General features: G+C 34.1%; 2 protein-coding genes across 2 annotated transcripts; one reads left to right on the top strand and one right to left on the bottom strand.

Annotated features, from left to right (window-relative positions):
- Positions 1–2,974: 2,974 nt before the first annotated feature.
- Positions 2,975–4,465, bottom strand: LOC134270464 (uncharacterized). The gene has a single exon (XM_062752680.1). The coding sequence runs from the start codon at positions 4,463–4,465 to the stop codon at positions 2,975–2,977; it is 1,491 nt and encodes a 496-aa protein (XP_062608664.1).
- An 8,460-nt stretch (positions 4,466–12,925) lies between these two features.
- Positions 12,926–17,585, top strand: LOC134270460 (DNA polymerase lambda-like). Its single transcript, XM_062752674.1, has 6 exons — positions 12,926–13,564; positions 13,847–13,924; positions 14,303–14,410; positions 15,012–15,191; positions 16,779–16,907; positions 17,400–17,585. The coding sequence occupies exons 1-6, from the start codon at positions 12,953–12,955 to the stop codon at positions 17,583–17,585; spliced, it is 1,293 nt and encodes a 430-aa protein (XP_062608658.1). The 5' UTR covers positions 12,926–12,952.
- Positions 17,586–17,996: the final 411 nt, after the last annotated feature.

Below are 17,996 nucleotides of genomic sequence, written 5' to 3'. Positions count from 1 at the left end.
GAACCCCTGACCCTAGGTCTACACATTGCACAATTTTTGAAAAGGCACACTTGCTTATCAAAAATGTTCAATTAATACCAAGGAGCAGATTTCAAACAATTCATTTTCAGTATATAGAAGTAGAGCCCCCCCCCCCCGTCTTTGGTATCCCTAACCCAGGGGCCTTGAAATTCACAATTTTGAAAGAAGAGCCCTTGCACATCATAACTATATAAATAGTTCATCTGCTTAATTACCCAGGAGTAGAGAAAAAGGTTTTCATAGATGTAATGTATTATCACCATATAATCATGATAGAGCCACACCCTAACACCATAATCCCTGCCCTGGGGCCATAAAATTCACAATTTTGGTAGAAGCATTCTTACTCATCATAACTATGTCCTTAATTAGTTTATTTAATACCTATGAGTGGAGAAGAAGCTTTTCAAAGAATAAATGCATTTTCACTATATAATCAATGGAGCCCTGTCTTAACACCAGAATCCCTGATCCTGGTGCCATAAAATTCACATTTTTGGTAGAGGCACTCTTGCTCATCATAACTATGTACTTAATTAGTTTATTTAATACTCAGGAAGAGAGAAGGAAGATTTTCAAAGAAATAATGCATTTTCACGATATAATCAATAGAGCCCCACCCTAACACCAAAACCCCTGACCCTGGGGCCATAAAATCCACAATTTTGGTAGAGGCACTCTTGCTCATCATAACTGTGCACTTAGTTTATTTAATACATAGGAGCAGAGAAGAAAATTTTCAAAGATTTAATGCATTTTCACTATATAATCATGATAGAGCCACACCCTAACACCAGAACCCCTGACTCTGGGGCCATAAAATTCACAATTTTGGAAGAGGCACTCTTGCTCATCATAACTATGTACTTAATTAGTTTATTTAATACTCAGGAACAGAGAAGAAGATTTTCAAAGAAATAATGCATTTTCACGATATAATCAATAGAGCCCCACCCTAACACCAGAACCCCTGACCCTGGGGCCATAAAATTCACAACTTTGGTAGAGGCACTCTTGCTCATCATAACTATGTACTTAATTAGTTTATTTAATACTCAGGAACAGAGAAGAAGATTTTCAAAGAAATAATGCATTTTCATGATATAATCAATAGAGCCCCGCCCTAACACCAGAACCCCTGACCCTGGGGCCATAAAATTCACCATTTTGGCAGAGGCACTCTTGCTCATCATATCTATGTACTTAATTAGTTTATTTAATACTCAGGAACAGAGAAGAAGATTTTCAAAGAAATAATGCATTTTCACGATATAATCAATAGAGCCCCACCCTAACACCAGAACCCCTGACCCTGGGGCCATAAAATTCACAACTTTGGTAGAGGCACTCTTGCTCATCATAACTATGTACTTAATTAGTTTATTTAATACTCAGGAACAGAGAAGAAGATTTTCAAAGAAATAATGCATTTTCATGATATAATCAATAGAGCCCCGCCCTAACACCAGAACCCCTGACCCTGGGGCCATAAAATTCACCATTTTGGCAGAGGCACTCTTGCTCATCATATCTATGTACTTAATTAGTTTATTTAATACTGAGGAACAGAGAAGAAGATTTTCAAAGAAATAATGCATTTTCACTATATAATTATTTAGCCCCGCCCTAACACCAGAACCCCTGACCATGGGACCATGAATTTCACAATTTTGGTAGAGGACTTATTGCTAATTACAACCGTACCAACAGTTTGACTGCTTGATGTCCAGGAGTAAAGAAGAAGATTTTTAAAGATTGTACTAATTTTAGTGGTTTTTGCCCCCACCCCCCAGGCCCCAGGGGGGCAGGGACCAGATTAGATCATCTTAGTTATCAGCAAATATTTACACTTGTTGCCTTTATATGATGTTTTTTGTATACATTGTATCACATTGTAAATTTCATTTCGCTGTCATTGACACCATTTTCAATGAAAAGATAACATATTTTCAATGTTGTTAGAGACTTAAAAATCCCTCAATAGAATTTTCATGCACAGTGAATTGATATGAATTTAATTCTTTTTATTTCATTATGTTTATGAAAGACGCAATTAATGGTATTTTCTTGCCATTAATTTCAACACCAAGTATATTCATCATTTGATCATAATATAGTATCCATTAAATGAGTGATACAAATCTATGAGAGCTTATATTTTCATATTTTACATGGAACCAAAGCAAATCAAGGTAATTTTTTTTTTACAGAAATAGGAATTTGAATTACAATTTTAGTAACTTGATTACACAAGGTGGGATACGTACATTGTATATTTCATGTTGTTTATAAACCTTTGAAGAACCATTAAGGACAATTAACATAACACAAAAGCGTGATAGGATAATGAATTTTTTAAAAAAAAGTATAAATCAATGAAATATTCTCTATGACTAACAACTAGAAATAAAACTTAAATCATTAACAAAGTACATGTATAGAGGGGCTAGGTTAAGTTCCACATACCAGGTACATCTTGTTAAAATTCAAATGCAGGCATCATGGTGCTTAAATTATTTTTTTTTATTCTGAAAATCTTACTAATGTGTACATGCAGAAAGTCATACGCAGGTTTAATGCATTCTGTGTGAAATATTACCGGGTAAATAAATCTTTCTTAATAATGTTTTAATCATAATAAATAATTTGTTCTCTTTGGTCTCTGGATAAGAAATATCTATCTTGATCTAATTGACCTTGCAGCAGAAGGCAGAGGGGCCTTTGCTTGTTCGGCTTTATGGAAATCAACATTGTATCATTGTATGTAAATGATATAGCAATATACATTCAAAGTAAATAAATCAGTGAATATTGTGATTGAAAACAAAATTTGAATTTTTTTTATACATCTAGAAATTGAACTACATTATGACAATTTTTGATGGAGATCACATAGGTATTTGATAAATTGGTTGTAGGTTATATTAATGAATTTGTTCAATATTTATGCACTTCATACGTTTTGCCATCTATATTGAAACACTTTGATAAGTCCTTCATAGAATCCCACCCACAGTGTAGACTTGTATAGGGACAAAGAGACTGGTGGGTTCACTTCATTTTCTGTTAGTAAGAACTTTAAGAAGTCCCCGTCAGGACTCAGCAGATGGATCTGTTTGTTATCAGAGTCAGTAACAAGGATGTCACAGAGGGAGTCGCACACTACATCAGTTGGACAGAAATTATGTGTCAGGTTCTGTCCACGGTAGACAGACTTCAAACGACCAGAGGAGGGCATAATCACTAGATCACCTGTAGTGGGACTTGTATGGTTCACAACACAGATATCACTGTTACTGTTCTGTGTGACTCTGAATGGAAATGTAAACAGTCTGGTGTGACCGTCCTCCTGGTACTCATTCTCATGGATGACATCACCTGTCACTGTGATGTGTCTCACCAGACGTCTGCTGTGTGACTCTAATTTGTAACGATCTGATTCTGTGTCTCTCAAGGTGACCAGTAGTCCACCGTCCACTGACTGACAGATTCCTAATGGTAGAAGTGGATCTGTACTGATGACCTTAGAGACAGATCCTGATGGTGACAGACAGCTGATGGATATGTTACTTAAGTCAGAGAAATAAACATTACCGTTATCAGTCACACACATGTCATTAGGAAAAATACTAAATTTATGTTCTTTAGTGCCTTGCTGATTAACTTTTTCTATATATTTTGTTTTAAATTCATTTATGTAGCATTGATCTTCACTTAATACCTCCAAAATATTTATTACTTTATCTCCATATTGAAAGGAGTTTTTTATAGTCACATCAGTATCATCTAAATCCCAAGTTTTTCCAACCATAGAATTAAGAAAGTCATCTTTGATTTCCCCTCTAGTGAACCTCACTGAATGTTCACAGTTTGTCATATGAACCTCCAATTCAGACAGCATTTTTGTCAGTTCTCTGTGGTTGTCAATCAAGCTGTAATCTGACATGGTGCTGTTGTTCACCTCCATGAATTCCACTGTGTCAATAATTCTTCTCTTCTTCTTGTCTAACTCAGATTTCACATGATTCAGTTGATCATTCTTTTTAACTATATTGTCTTGCAGTGTTTTTTTATGGCGCTCTCTGATTTCTGTTAGCCTGGCCATTATCTCTTCACAATGCTTCTGAAGCTTTTTAATCTCAGAGTCGCACAGTTCTTTATTTTCTATGATTTGTGTAGACACCTTTTCCATTTTCTCCTCAATCCCAGGTAGATTCTCTTCCTTGATGTTCTTCAGAAATGAAAGTAGACCCCTCCTCCTTTCAGTGGCTGCTGTAGGTATAGTTTTCCAGTCATGATTTCTATGATCCGTTTTAGCACATTTGGCACAAATAAATTTATCACAGTCCTCACATACAATATCAATAGGTAATTCATGGGATTCACACATTTTAATGTGCACTAGAGGAGAGCCCAGTGGATATTGTTTTTCAATTGCAGCCATGTTTGTCGGGCATTGCCTACCAGTGTCCTAGTTTTTAGTACGCATGTTAGATAACCATAAGGAACACTTTAATTAATGGATATAAGGGTTTTAAAGACAGACTTTAAATTTCTTCAGTACGACAACTACATTTATATACAAGTATGTAATAAAATGTAAACATGCAAGTGAATATTATAATTAAATAATTGATAATCATTCTAAGTAGAAAAGAAATAATAAAGAGAAAATAATATTTTGAAGTACAATTTTTTTAAAATGGTCAGAAATTCGTTACTGAAATACTATAACATGTCATGTTGGTCATTCTCATAGAATTCTTAAATATTTTCCTCTGCACCCTGTAATGCACCTCGTCGGTAATTTTGAGAAAAATAATGGGGATGCTTCTCTGATCATCGTAAACTCTAAAGCACTCTAAGCAACTTTTACCTCTGCAGATAAATGAACACGTACCCCTAGAATCATCTCCCATGTAGATGGCAGGTTTGGGACTAAATAGCTAATATTCCATATTCCTAATACTAATATGAGGATAATCTCTCTATACAAGAAAAGAAGATGGGTGAACAAGGCGGGCAGAATGACTATAGCGCCCGATATCAAGAAATCATATTCAGTATGTGAATTAAGTATTTCAGTTAACTTCTTATTATTAATTTTTTGGAAATTATGAGAGAAAAACTTTTCTGAGAGAAAAAAAATTCTCGCAAAAATTTTTTTTTTCATAAAATTAATAGATGGTATTCGTGGGATTCGAACCCTAGCAATAAAAATCCGACGTATCAATAGCATACTGCTTTGAGACTAACGCGTTAATCACTATGCTACATCACTCGTGGTGAATTTGAGCATTTAAATCATGTTTGTGATATGACCCGCGACTTAATGGACTTGAAGTATTTCTCGAAAAGATGCGAATGTTGTGTCATAAAAGTGTTCTTTTAAGGTATAGTGGGTCTTCGCTCCATGATTTTGTAAACTAAAAAATGTGTATTTTATTGCAAACTTTCAGGATCATCTTTCAAAACAAGAGGCCCACGGGCCTTATAGGTCACCTGAGTATCGTGTAACAACTTTCAAACAATTAAAATTGGTTCGTGTTTTACCCCAGAGGCCATGAAATTCACAATTCACAATTTTGAAAGAGGCACCATTGCTTATAATATCATAACTATAAACTTAGCATGCTTACTCTATTTACTTAATACCCAGAGGTAGATCAGAGTAACAAAGAGAAAATGCACTTCCACTTTCTAACCAGTTATGCATCTCAACCCAAAGGAACCACTTACCCTGGGGCCATATATTTCAAAATTTTGCAAATTTTATCATAAAATTGTTGATTAATGCGGAAGAGCAGATTTCAAAGCATCAATTTATTTTCAGACTATGTAACCCCTCCCCCCCGCGACCCGGGGGGCATAAAAAAATAACAATTTTTCTAGATGCACCTTTCTTCATCATAAATAAATATATACTTGGGTAATTGGCATATAACCCAGGAGCAAATTTAAGGACAAGATTTTCAAAGAATTAATGCATTTTTCACTATATAATAAAGGAGCCCCGCCCTAATACCAGAACCCTTAGCCCTGGGGCCATAAAATTCACAATTTTGGAAGTAGCACTCTTGCTCATCATAACTATGTATTTAGTTAGTTTATTTGATACCCAGAAGCAGAGAAGAAGATTTTCAAAGAATAATGCATTTTCACTTTATAATCCATAGAGCCATGCCCTAATACCAGAACCCCTGACCCTGGAGCCATAAAATTTACAATTTTGGAAGAGGCACTCTTGCTCATCATAACTATGTGCTTAGTTAGTTTATTTTATACCCTGAAGCAGAAAAGAAGATTTTCAAAGAATAAATGCATTTTCACTATGTAATCAATAGAGCCCCACCTAACACCAGAATCCCCAATCCAGGTGTGACCGGTAATGAAATTCAAAATTTTGGAAGAGGCACTCTTGCTCATCATAACTACATGTATGTACTTAGTTAGTTTATTTAATACCCAGGAGCAGAGAGGAAGATTTTCAAAGAATTCATACATTTTCACTATGTGATCAATAGAGCCCCGCCCTAACACCACAACCCCTGACCCTGGGCCATAAAACTTACAATTTTGGAAGAGGCACTCTTTCTCAACATAAGTATATACTTAATTAGTTTATTTAATACCCAGGAGCAGAGAAGAAGATTTTCAAAGAATTCATGCATTTTCACGATATGATCAATAGAGCCCCGCCCTAACACCAGAACCCCTGACCCTGGGGCTATAAAATTCACAATTTTGGAAGAGGCACTCTTTCTCAACATAACTATGTACTTACTTAGTTTACTTAATACCCAAAAGCAGAGAAGAAGATCTTCAAAGAAATAATACATTTTCACTATATAATCCATATAGCCCCGCCCTAGCACAAGAACCCCTGGCCCTGGGGCCATGAATTTCACAATTTTGGTAGAGGACTCAATGCTCATTACATTCATGCCAACAGTTTGCCTGCATGATGTCCAGGAGTAAAGAAGATTTTTAAAGATTGCACTAATTTTAGTGGTTTTGACCCCACCCCTCAGGCCCCAGGGGGGCAGGGACCGTGAAATTCACAATTTTTGTTTCCCTTCATCCATAGATGCTTTGTGCCAAAATTGGTTGAAATTGGTTGAGAGGTTGCAGAGAAGAAGCTGAAAATGTTCAAATGTTAACGCACGGCGCACAGCGCACGACGGACGACGCACGACGACGGACAACAACGGATAGCAATAGGTCACCTGAGTTTACTCAGGTGACCTAAAAATGGAGCGAAGGCCCACTCACATTGAAAAATCTTGTAAAAGTACGAGAAAATGATTGTTTTTGTACTTTTTAGTGTGTGTAAGCATTTTCATAGGCAAATATTTTCTGTTTTTGTGATTTTTTTTTTATATTGTAGAGGTTTTTCATAAAGAATACTTTAATACTAGATGAATTATCCAATAAAATTTGGATTTGATTGATATTAAAATTTTTCACTTCTTATCTGTCGCACTATAGGCACTTTGCCCGCCTTATCCACCCATCTTCTTTTGAACATTTTTTTCTTTTTACCCTTTTTGCACTTGATTGTCCTTATAAGATGAACCTTAAAAGTTTGGCGATTTTTATCTATATCTTAATGAATAACGCTGTTTCTAGGCGAGTTCAAAATGGTGTGAAATTGCATCAGGTACGGAGCGAAAATTACATTTAGTATTTTAATTGACTGATTTTTCTCTTTTTACTTTTAACCCTCTTATAAAGACCCAGCTCACGCCCATTTTCTGTAGCAAGTTTTGAAAGTAAAAAGTGAAATGTTTACGCATAGTAATGTTAAAGATATAGTTTTGCAAGTATGGAGACTGGATGGAAATGAATGGAGGTAATAAGAACCAAGTAGAAGACCTTAACATGATCAGAGAAATGCATGAAACAAAGTAACTCAAACATGTTAAGGAGTTTTCGGAAATGTCTCTTTAGTAAAGAGTAAATCTTGAACAAAATGTACACCTACAGCGCTGAAAATTTAGAAAATAAAAATCATATTAAAAAATTAGTGATTTTGTTTGATATTACTCGATTGCTAGATTTGAATATTATTCTTCATGATGAATGCTTTTCATATTTTGAAATCCAAAGGAACACTTCACTACACGCATGACTGATGAAAAAGGTTAAGGAAGCTCAAAATAAAAAGGCAATTTAAATACCAGTGAACATAAATTTGAAGAAAGAAAAGAGAAACCAAAGCGTATCGTTTGCATGGTCAAAAGATATTTTTGTTGAACACGAAAAATTTTTGCATCGATCTTACATTGTTTAAAGTGATAATCACATAAGAAAAGTCGCCCACATGGCACAGTGGTTGGAGCATCTGCTCTGGAGTCGGTAAGTAAGGAGTTGATCCTTACGTCGCCGGTTCGAATCCCACAGTGGGACGTAGAGACCGGTCCTTCGGAAGGGACCATGTTAGCCGAGGTCTAGTGTGGCAGTAGGTGGTGACAGGAAAAGGATCCCTCACTGTTCAATGGCCAAAAATGCTGAAAATAGGAAAATTTGCATCTATCGACCGACAACGGATGCGGTCCCCATTTGAGTGAAAAATTCATTAGACCGACCTCGAACAAACAAACAGATACATACATTACAAAAATAATGACTTTTAAGAAACAGACATTTAAGTATACATTGTTACGAAAGCCTATTAGGATCAATCTAGAGAGAAAAAGGCGTAATAACGCGAAAAAGGGCGTTATTACGCCTTTCCATTCCAAAAGACGTTATAATGCCTTTTTAAAAGGCGTTATAACGCCTTTCTAAAAGGCCTTATTATATGCCTTTCCATTCTAGAATGCGTTATTACGCCTTTCCAAAAGAGAAGGCAACACTCTACTTGTGAAGATCTAGAATATAGGCAGACTTATCTTGGAGCTTTGCTTGCCATGTACAGTGTATTAAAATTTATGTCATTTGAAGATATTTTTCTCTCTTCTTGGAAAAAGCAGGCAACTATTTGCATGGGTATAATGAGCAATTGAAATCAATGACCCTTGGTATAGAAAGACGTAATAACGCCTTTTGGAAAGGCATAATAACGCCTTCTAGAATGGAAAGGCGTAATAACGCTTTTTAGAAAGGCGTAATAACGCCTTTAAGAAAGGCGTAATAACGCCTTTTGGAAAGGTGTAAATTATTTTTTAGAAATTATTCCTAATAATTGTGAGCCTTTTGGAAAGGCATAATAACGCCTTTTGGAAAGATGTAATAACGCCTATGTATTGAATAAAAGGCGTAATAACGCCTTTTGGAAAGGCGTAATAACGCCTTTTGAAAAGGCGTAATAACGCCTTTTAGAAAGGCGTAATGACGCCTTTTATAAAGGAACGCCATTTGAGAAGGCGTAATAACGCCTTTTAGAAAGGCGAAATAACGCCTTTTAGAAAGGCGTAATAACGCCTTTTGGAAACGCCTTTTGGAATGGAAAGGCGTAATAACGCCTTTTCAAAAGGCGTTATAATGCCTTTTTTCGCGTTATTACGCCTTTTCAAAAGGCGTTATAACGCCTTTTAAATTTTTTTTCTCTCTAGATTGATCCTAATAGGCTTTCGTATATTGTTAATTGGATACTTTCTGTATCATCAAATATGTAAAAGTTTTGGCAAGAAATAAAACTTAAAATTTCCAAATTCAAAATTTGAATTGAAAGATAGAAGGACACCAGACCTGTATTTTCTAACAAAGAAAAATAAAAAATAACGTTTTCTGAAAAAATAAGGAAATAAATATACAACTTCCCCTTCATTGATAAACCCCTTTTGTTTTATGCATATGACTTTACAAAATTAACTCAGATATATAAGGGAAAATATTTTTGATAAAAGTAGCATTTTTTGAAAGAGAAAAGTCTATAAACAATTTATTTCAATCAATTATTAATCAGGTGTTGTTTTTTTTCAAAGTGATACATTTTGATGTTGGAGATGAAGGAATGTTATCTTTATGAACTGTAAAAGATATTCTTTTGTCATCCATGTATGTCTATGATAGAGTAAATAATTAAGCAATTATTTTGGCATGGTCACCTCCAATGACCCTTAAAGTGCTTCACGTTTATCATATAGTGCATAACGTTATTACAGGCTCTACGTAACTTTGACTTTTGAAGATAAACAGGCACATTTACCCGGTCCCTTAAGTTAAATGTAATATCTAGTAAATGAACAAGGGGAAAAATTACTCGTTACAGACCGTCGATCACTGTTTGTTAACTTGAATTAACATTATACATAATACAAAGTAATTAATCTTTTTACCTTCAAATAACTTGACATTCTCAGAAAACTTCTACTTCTGAAGCAAGTTTGAGAGTGAAAATCAAATGTAAATTATGAAACAGAATAATGCAAATGAACACATTTAGACAGTTCCAGAAAATACTTCTTTAATAAAGCGGAAATCTTGACAAGCATGTAGACGAACCGCAAAGATACTTTTTAAAATAAAATCTTATAAAAATAATTGGTGAACTTGATTGACATTCAAGCAAATTCCTATGTACCACTTGGTATATATAGAATAATAAATATTCGTATGATAAAATATTATTGGTATTTGCTGTTTTCAAATAGCTAAGCACTTTATCTTTAAAAAAAAAGGGGGGGGATTCGAAAATCGCAAATTCTACAGACATAAACATGCTTTAATTTGCATACAGTAACTGTACATATCATACCATAATATCTAGATTAACCAATTTAAAACATATGATTTTTTCTATTTCTTGTAAAATATCTTTTCAATGTTGAGCAATTTTCTTAAGCATTTAGTACAACGTTTATTCTTGTTCAAACTAGAGATACATTCCTACATCCTAGAGGAGTCCAAAGAGATAGAATGGATAAATTCTTCATTCAAGGAGGAGCAGACTTTTATTTTTTTTTAAAGTTTAATCGAACAAATAATTCATCATTGATAACAAAAACAAACAAGTTATGATTTTCAAATATTGACAAAAAGTTAATGTCTTTATCCTGTAAATCATAGTCTATCTTCTTTTTTGAGTTTTCATTTTAAAAGATTGTGTAAAAATAGCGATGTAATACTAAAAATCTTGTTTTATCTATCCGGATCAATAGATAGGGCCCATATTGTTGTTGTTCTGTCTGTCTGTTTGTTTGTCTTTCAACTCTAGGGATGTGAGATTTTATCGGTATACCGGTATATCGCGATTTTTTGTTGCGCAATACATATCGTGATACGGAGACCTAAATACCGGTCTTCAGGTACATATTATAAAGTCCACCCTAATCTTCTTCAGAGTGAATACGAGTCTGATCTTAATTAGATTGGTCAACTCCTTCGCCATAACTTTTGAACCGTGAGAGATATAGACTTCAAATTTAATATGCATGCATACTTCACTGCTTGAGCTCATTCAATTGACACCAAGGTCAATGACCTTGTGACCTTGACTGTAACCTACATGCTGAAAATAGATTTTTCGTATTTTCGTCACAAATTTTGAACCATGAGAGATATATACTGTAAATCATTTCTCATATTTGGTATGCATACTTTACTAATTAAATTCTTTCAAATGACATCAATGTCAATGACCTTGTGACCTTGACTGTAACCTATATGCTAAAACCAGCCTTTTGAACCTTCGCCATAACCTTTGAGCAATAAGATATAGAGACTCCATTTTTGGTATTCATACTCCACTAATTAAGTTCTTGCAAATGACACCAAGGTCAATGACCTTGTGACCTTGACTGTGACCTAAAAATAGCGTTTTTCGAACTTTGTTGCCGCCGGGTGCATAGAGTTTCACGAACACATCTTGTTTTAATCATTTTTATGCCCTCGTAATCGAAGATTTTGGGGGTATTATATTATGTCCAGTCCGTCTGTCTCCCCGTGTTTTTTTAAACTTGGCTATAACTTGTGAAAATTCAAAACTATAAAGGCTTTTATATTTCAAATGTGAATGCTTTGTGAAAAGACCCTCTCGTGATACTAAAAATTTTTATCTTTTAACCTTGGAGATTGTGTGTATTTGAGAGATTTCAAACTTCACCACAAGCCGCCATATGGGGCATCAGTGTTTCACAAATACATTTCTTTTGGGTGGGGCTATTTTAAAATATATTTTCAGGTTTCATTCACATGATCTTGTTTCGTTAATAATTTTTTGATACACAGTTATTTAAAAATTTTCTCAAATGCTAAACAAACATGTTGATACCCAAAGTAAGGCTTTCTCACAAGAAATATAAATGTAAAATATAAAACACCTGTTCAAATGTTATGGCCAAGGTTAAAGTAATATAAAAGTAGGTCAATCTCCAAGGTCAAGGTCAAATTCAAAGTTGTTGGTATCCAAAGAAAGGTCTTGTAACAAAGAATAGTTTTGTGAAGTATGAAAGTCCTAGCACCAACCGTTCAAAAGTTATTGCCAAGATTAACTTAAAAGTATTTTTTTAAGTTGTGTCAAACTCCATGGTCAAGGGGTCAAATTTGTTGGTATCCAATGAAAAGTATTGTCACAAGGATTACATATATGAAGTATGAAAGCCCTTGCCCTTATTATTCAAAGTTATGGTCAAGGTTAAAGTTTTTTTTTAAAGTGGGTCAATCTTCAAGGTCAAAGGGTCAAAGTTGTTGGTATCCAGTGAAAGGTCTTGTCACAAAGAATACACCCATGAAAAGTTATGGGCAAGGTTAAAGTTTTTGCATGCAAACAGAAAAACAGACAGACAAACGAACGGACGGACAGGGCAAAAATTATATACCCCCAAAACTTCGTTTACGGGGGCATAAAAAATTATTATGGAAACAAGTGCCAGTGAGTTTATCGCTGGGTACAATCCGGAATCTTTAGCACTACTCATTAACAGTCGACATTTAGCTTGCATATGTTTACTTCCTAATTGATACGGGTACTGTGATATGAGTAAAAATGTCAAAGAAATCGCGTAAACTCCCTGAAACAATAAGTCCCGTGATTAACGATTCCCAAAAATTCTTCAAAGACATAAAAATATTTATCTTAAGTGCAGGAATAGAAAAAGCTCGCTGTGATATTTTTCGAAAGCAGTCGGAAAAATATGGCGGCGTACTTTTATCAGGAGTGGGTGAAAATGACAAGCCGGATTATATTGTTGTTGATGAAAAAATGGAACTGGATCGAATGTGTAGACTTCTTAAAATAGATCAACCTCTTGCAGGTGTTAAAGTTGTTAAAACATCTTGGTTAAGTGACTGTATAAAACAAAAACAATGTGTAGACTCCACTTCATATGAATTGGATTTATCCCCGTTGATTCGAAAAAGAAAACAAGAATTCGAAAATGATTCGGAAAAAGAAGACGTTAAGGATGGCGGGTCTGAAAACAATAAAGAACATAAGCCAGTAAAAATGTGGCACAGCTACAAGAGACCAAAGGTAGAGGTGGAGGAAGGGGAGGATCCAGACAGTGATTACGCTCCCAGTGATGGGGAGGATCCAGTGTCTGTTCAGGGGCCCAGTACCAGCACCACGTCATCTACCTCACCAGAGAAACTTATAGCTGTAATTAACTTAAAACCTGTACCATAGAACATGTAGAATAATGATTGTCAGAATGAACATTGATTTCTTTTTTAAATCACCTGTACATTCTTTCTTTGTTACATTTATCTTAGCATATATATTCAGTGATTTAATTTTAAATGTTTAACAATATTGTAATATAATTAATATAAAAACATTCATAAACAGCTAAATTTTCAGTTTTAATGGTGAAAGAGATCATATTCTCAAGCATACAAAAATATGATACAAATTTAAACATTAAAGAATCTTATTTTTCAGAAAGGACAATGGATATGTACCCAGTCATCAAAAAATGTATCAGAAAATTTGAATGAGCACATCACTAGCAAACTTGAGGTACTCTACAGTGATCTTTACTCTGTTGGTGATCTGCAATAACATATATATTTATCATTGTAGTAAATAGGATTTACCTCCCTTCATTCATATTTACCATGCTTTGTACAGGTCCAGAATGGATATTGTAAGGTGATTAATTGTGAAGTTTGTTTTCAGCATGATTATCTGAAGATTTGAAAAAAATGAGGATGAGGGTTTTATTTTTGTAAATTTTTTTTTTATTAATTTATCAAAGTGCTTGACCTCAGTTCATTTCTGTGGTGTTGGTTGCATGCTTTACAATGTAAAGTTTTTTCAAAGAAATGTTAGATTTGAAAATGCCAAGTACTGAGAAACAATGATCAGATATATTTATTAAAGAAGTTGTGTTTTCAGGAAATGGTGAAGAAGTACCAGTCCACAAGTGATCAGTGGAGAGCATTTGGTTACCAGAAAGCCATCCAGGCTCTCAGAAAACACCCCAAACCAATCACTTCATGGGAGGTCGGTGTATAATGTGCATCATGTCAGTTAATTAACATAAAGACACTAGGGCTGGGCAATAATATCAATATTTCTATATATTGCAATACAATGACAAAAAATATCATATTGCAATACGTTTTAGTAATATCGATATATCGGCAAAATGTGCAGACTATAAGGAATTTTATTATTAAATATAAAAATAGATGTAAGAAAGAGTTGTTATGACACCAAACAGTAAGACAGAAGCTGTTTTATGGTTGTATTTCAGAGCATAACTTAATAAAATCAACAATTCTTTTTTTTCCTTTGCTAACTTGTAATAGTTATGTACAATCTGCCTATAAATTAAATCTGATATAATAAGAAAGTGCCATTTTAATTTCACTGAAAATATTGCAATACATATTGCAATACCGTTTAAAATATTACAATATATCGCAATACTAAATCTCTTGCCAATACCCAGCCCTAAAAGCCATGGTAAAGGCATTTACAATCCCAAAATCACAGGAAAATGTAAATATGCACATGTAAATACATATTATATAAAATGCTCCTGAAAGATTTTCATAAATGAAGAGGAAATTTTGAATTATTCTGCTGTATCAAACTGTAGGAGGCGAGAGCCCTGCCAGCTGTAGGAGCCAGATTAGCCGACAAAATCTGGGAAATTGCGGAGAGTGGAGAGCTCCGAAAACTAAATGAATTTAATGCTGATGAAGACATCAAAGTCATAGAGCTGTTTACCAATGTGTGGGGAGCAGGGGCCCATACTGCAAGGCAGTGGTTTCAACAGGTAAATGTCAACAGTACATGTAATAACAGTACATGTAATATATATTAGTGTGTAAATTATATCAAATATTTAAATTAGCTAAGTATTTGACCGACTTTCAACTTGATAAATTAATTATCACATAATTCTTCATAATATCAGTTTTATGTTTTTAAGACTCTTAACAGCAGTATACTCTTCTTATGTAGTTTGAGCCCACAGTTTTTGTAAAAAAAAAAATGAACAGCTACTCAGCTAGTACTGTTTTTGTTAGAGACTCTCTTTGGAATTTTGAAAATTTAAAATACATTGAATATTAACATTATAGATTCACTTTCAACCCATATGCAAGATTAAATGTACCAGTCAGGTATTAGTAACCTCACCGTATATACTCGCCTATAAGTCTGTTTTTTTGGGAGTTAAATTTTGGTCCAAAAATCATTGTCTGACTTATAGGCAAGCCATTGAAAGATTGGTATTAATTCTGGACAACGAAAGGTAGTTTTATAAGATTATGCATAAAGTACAAGTATTTATGAATTTTTATAGTTTTATTTATTCTTCAGTATGCATTACACAATTTTTCAGTGATATAGAATTAAATATCAATGTCATTTATTTAAAATATTAATTGAAATCTCACTAAAACAACACAACATTGATCTAAAATTGTCAACTAATTCTGGCAGAAAGTTGTACCTACTTATAAGCTGGTCAATGGCAAATCCCTCCAAAATAACTACAAAAACACAACCAATTTATAAGCAGACCAATATATGCGCGGGTATATACAGTACCTAATGCTTTTCTTTTTAAGATAAAAATTCTTTTCAAAGACACACAGTTTCCTATTTTTGTTGAAATAAAACGAAAAAAATTTTTTTCCCAAATAATCTGGTTTGAATAATTGAGTCTCAGAATTTAATAAAACAAGAGACCAAAGGGATGCCACAATCATGGGGGTCTATTTGCATTCAAAAAATGAATAGAGTAGTTTAATTATTTGACATTTTGTCTTCATTTTTAATTAAATTTTACATTTTGGCCTTGATTGAAACAAGTTTTGATTAAAGGAGATTGTTATCCTGACAAACACAAACACATTAATTTTTCTGTTTATAGCAATGTTTTTTATTTAAGTTTGTACATGTGTTTCATTTATTACAACTGAAGATCATAATTATCACATTATTCTTAATAAATATACAAACACATATTGAATAAATTATGATTCATTTCAATCTCTTTTCAAGGTCTTTTATGGAAATATATTTTTCACTGGTATTGAATAAATTAGTCACATGAAAATAAAATGATGATTCAAGTGAGAAAATGTCTAAAGTACAAAGCATGTACAAGTACTGTTAATTCCCCTCTTTTATGTGTGTACTTATACATGTACCATGAAATGGCTCTTAGACATCAAGTTGCGAGAATATTAATTCATTAGTGAAGGGTTGATCACAAGAGTTAATTTACATAAATTTCTGCACCATAAAAATAAAAGCAAGTAATTTTATTTAGTGAATGATGCTTCTCTCTAAACGATGCACTAACCATTTCCTGGCTTTATTTAGGAATCAAGAGCTAGTCACTTTTTTTCAGGGATTTAGAACTCTAGATGACCTACGGACAAAAGCCAAGTTGACCCACCAGCAAAGGATTGGATTGAAGCATTATGACGATATCCTGGATAGAATGCCAAGAACTGAGGCAGCAGCCATAGAACAAGTGGTAGGTATAAAATAAACCCAAACTAAATAGATATAAAAAAAATGTATCAAATGATCTATCAGAGACATTGAAGAAATTGTTGAGGTGAATAATAGCATATAGAACAAATGTTAGGTGTCAGAAAATCATACATAGTAAAATTTGTATATGTCAAAACAGTAGATTAGTATACAGTACTGTAATTGTAAGCAATATGGTAACACCATTTTACAGCAAATGATAGGTGTTAAACCATCCTAACAGAACAAAAACAGACAGGAATTTGTTTTAAAAACAAATATATTTTTCACATATAGTAGATTTCCATGCAAAACAAATAAATGGTTGTGGCAATATTATTTTAACTATAAAAGATTTTACAGGTTTTAAGTCTGAATTAATTTTCCTGAATTTCTATTGTATAAATGGTTGTGGTAATAGCATATATTTTACATGTTATGAAGTCTGAATTAATTTCTCTGGATTTCTTATTTTCTATTGTATCATCTATAGGTGAGGGAGGCAGCAGAGAACCTTGTTCCGGGGGTCATTGTACAATGCTGTGGGTCGTATCGCCGAGGGAAACTGACCTGTGGGGATGTGGATGTATTGGTGACCCACCCTGATGGGAAGTCCCACAAAGGACTGTTCTCCAAACTACTGGCCAGGCTGAAGGAGAGTGGTAGGTGCTCTTATTAATATCCATGTTTACAAAGGCATGTTCTACAAACTACTGACCAGACTGAAGGAGAGCGGTAAGTACTCTTATCAATATCATTGTTTAGTAAAAATGACTGGTCAACGGGGGACGCTTACTTGTCCATGGCACCTGATCCTACCTCTGATGTTTTTAGAGGTATTTGTTTGCTCTGCTGCAAAATTGTATTGTTTCGGTGGACATTTGAGCATGATCAGCAAACATGGAATAATTCCGTCACCTTACTTTAGATGAAGTGCGAATCAACCTAAGTGTACATTTCATATAAAACTGAAATATCCTTTCGAAGGATAATGTGACAGTATTTCAATCGGAAGGCCATGGGTTTGAACCCCAGCCTGAACCGTCCTATGTCGATTAATAGGTAGCGACTGTTACTTTGCCAAGCCCTC

This window comes from Saccostrea cucullata, unplaced genomic scaffold (assembly GCF_032062105.1).
Source record: "Saccostrea cucullata isolate Sc308-1 unplaced genomic scaffold, CSIRO_AGI_Scuc_v1 ctg2048, whole genome shotgun sequence".
Classification (NCBI taxonomy): domain Eukaryota; kingdom Metazoa; phylum Mollusca; class Bivalvia; order Ostreida; family Ostreidae; genus Saccostrea; species Saccostrea cuccullata.
This window is presented reverse-complemented; position numbering and strand designations above follow the sequence as displayed.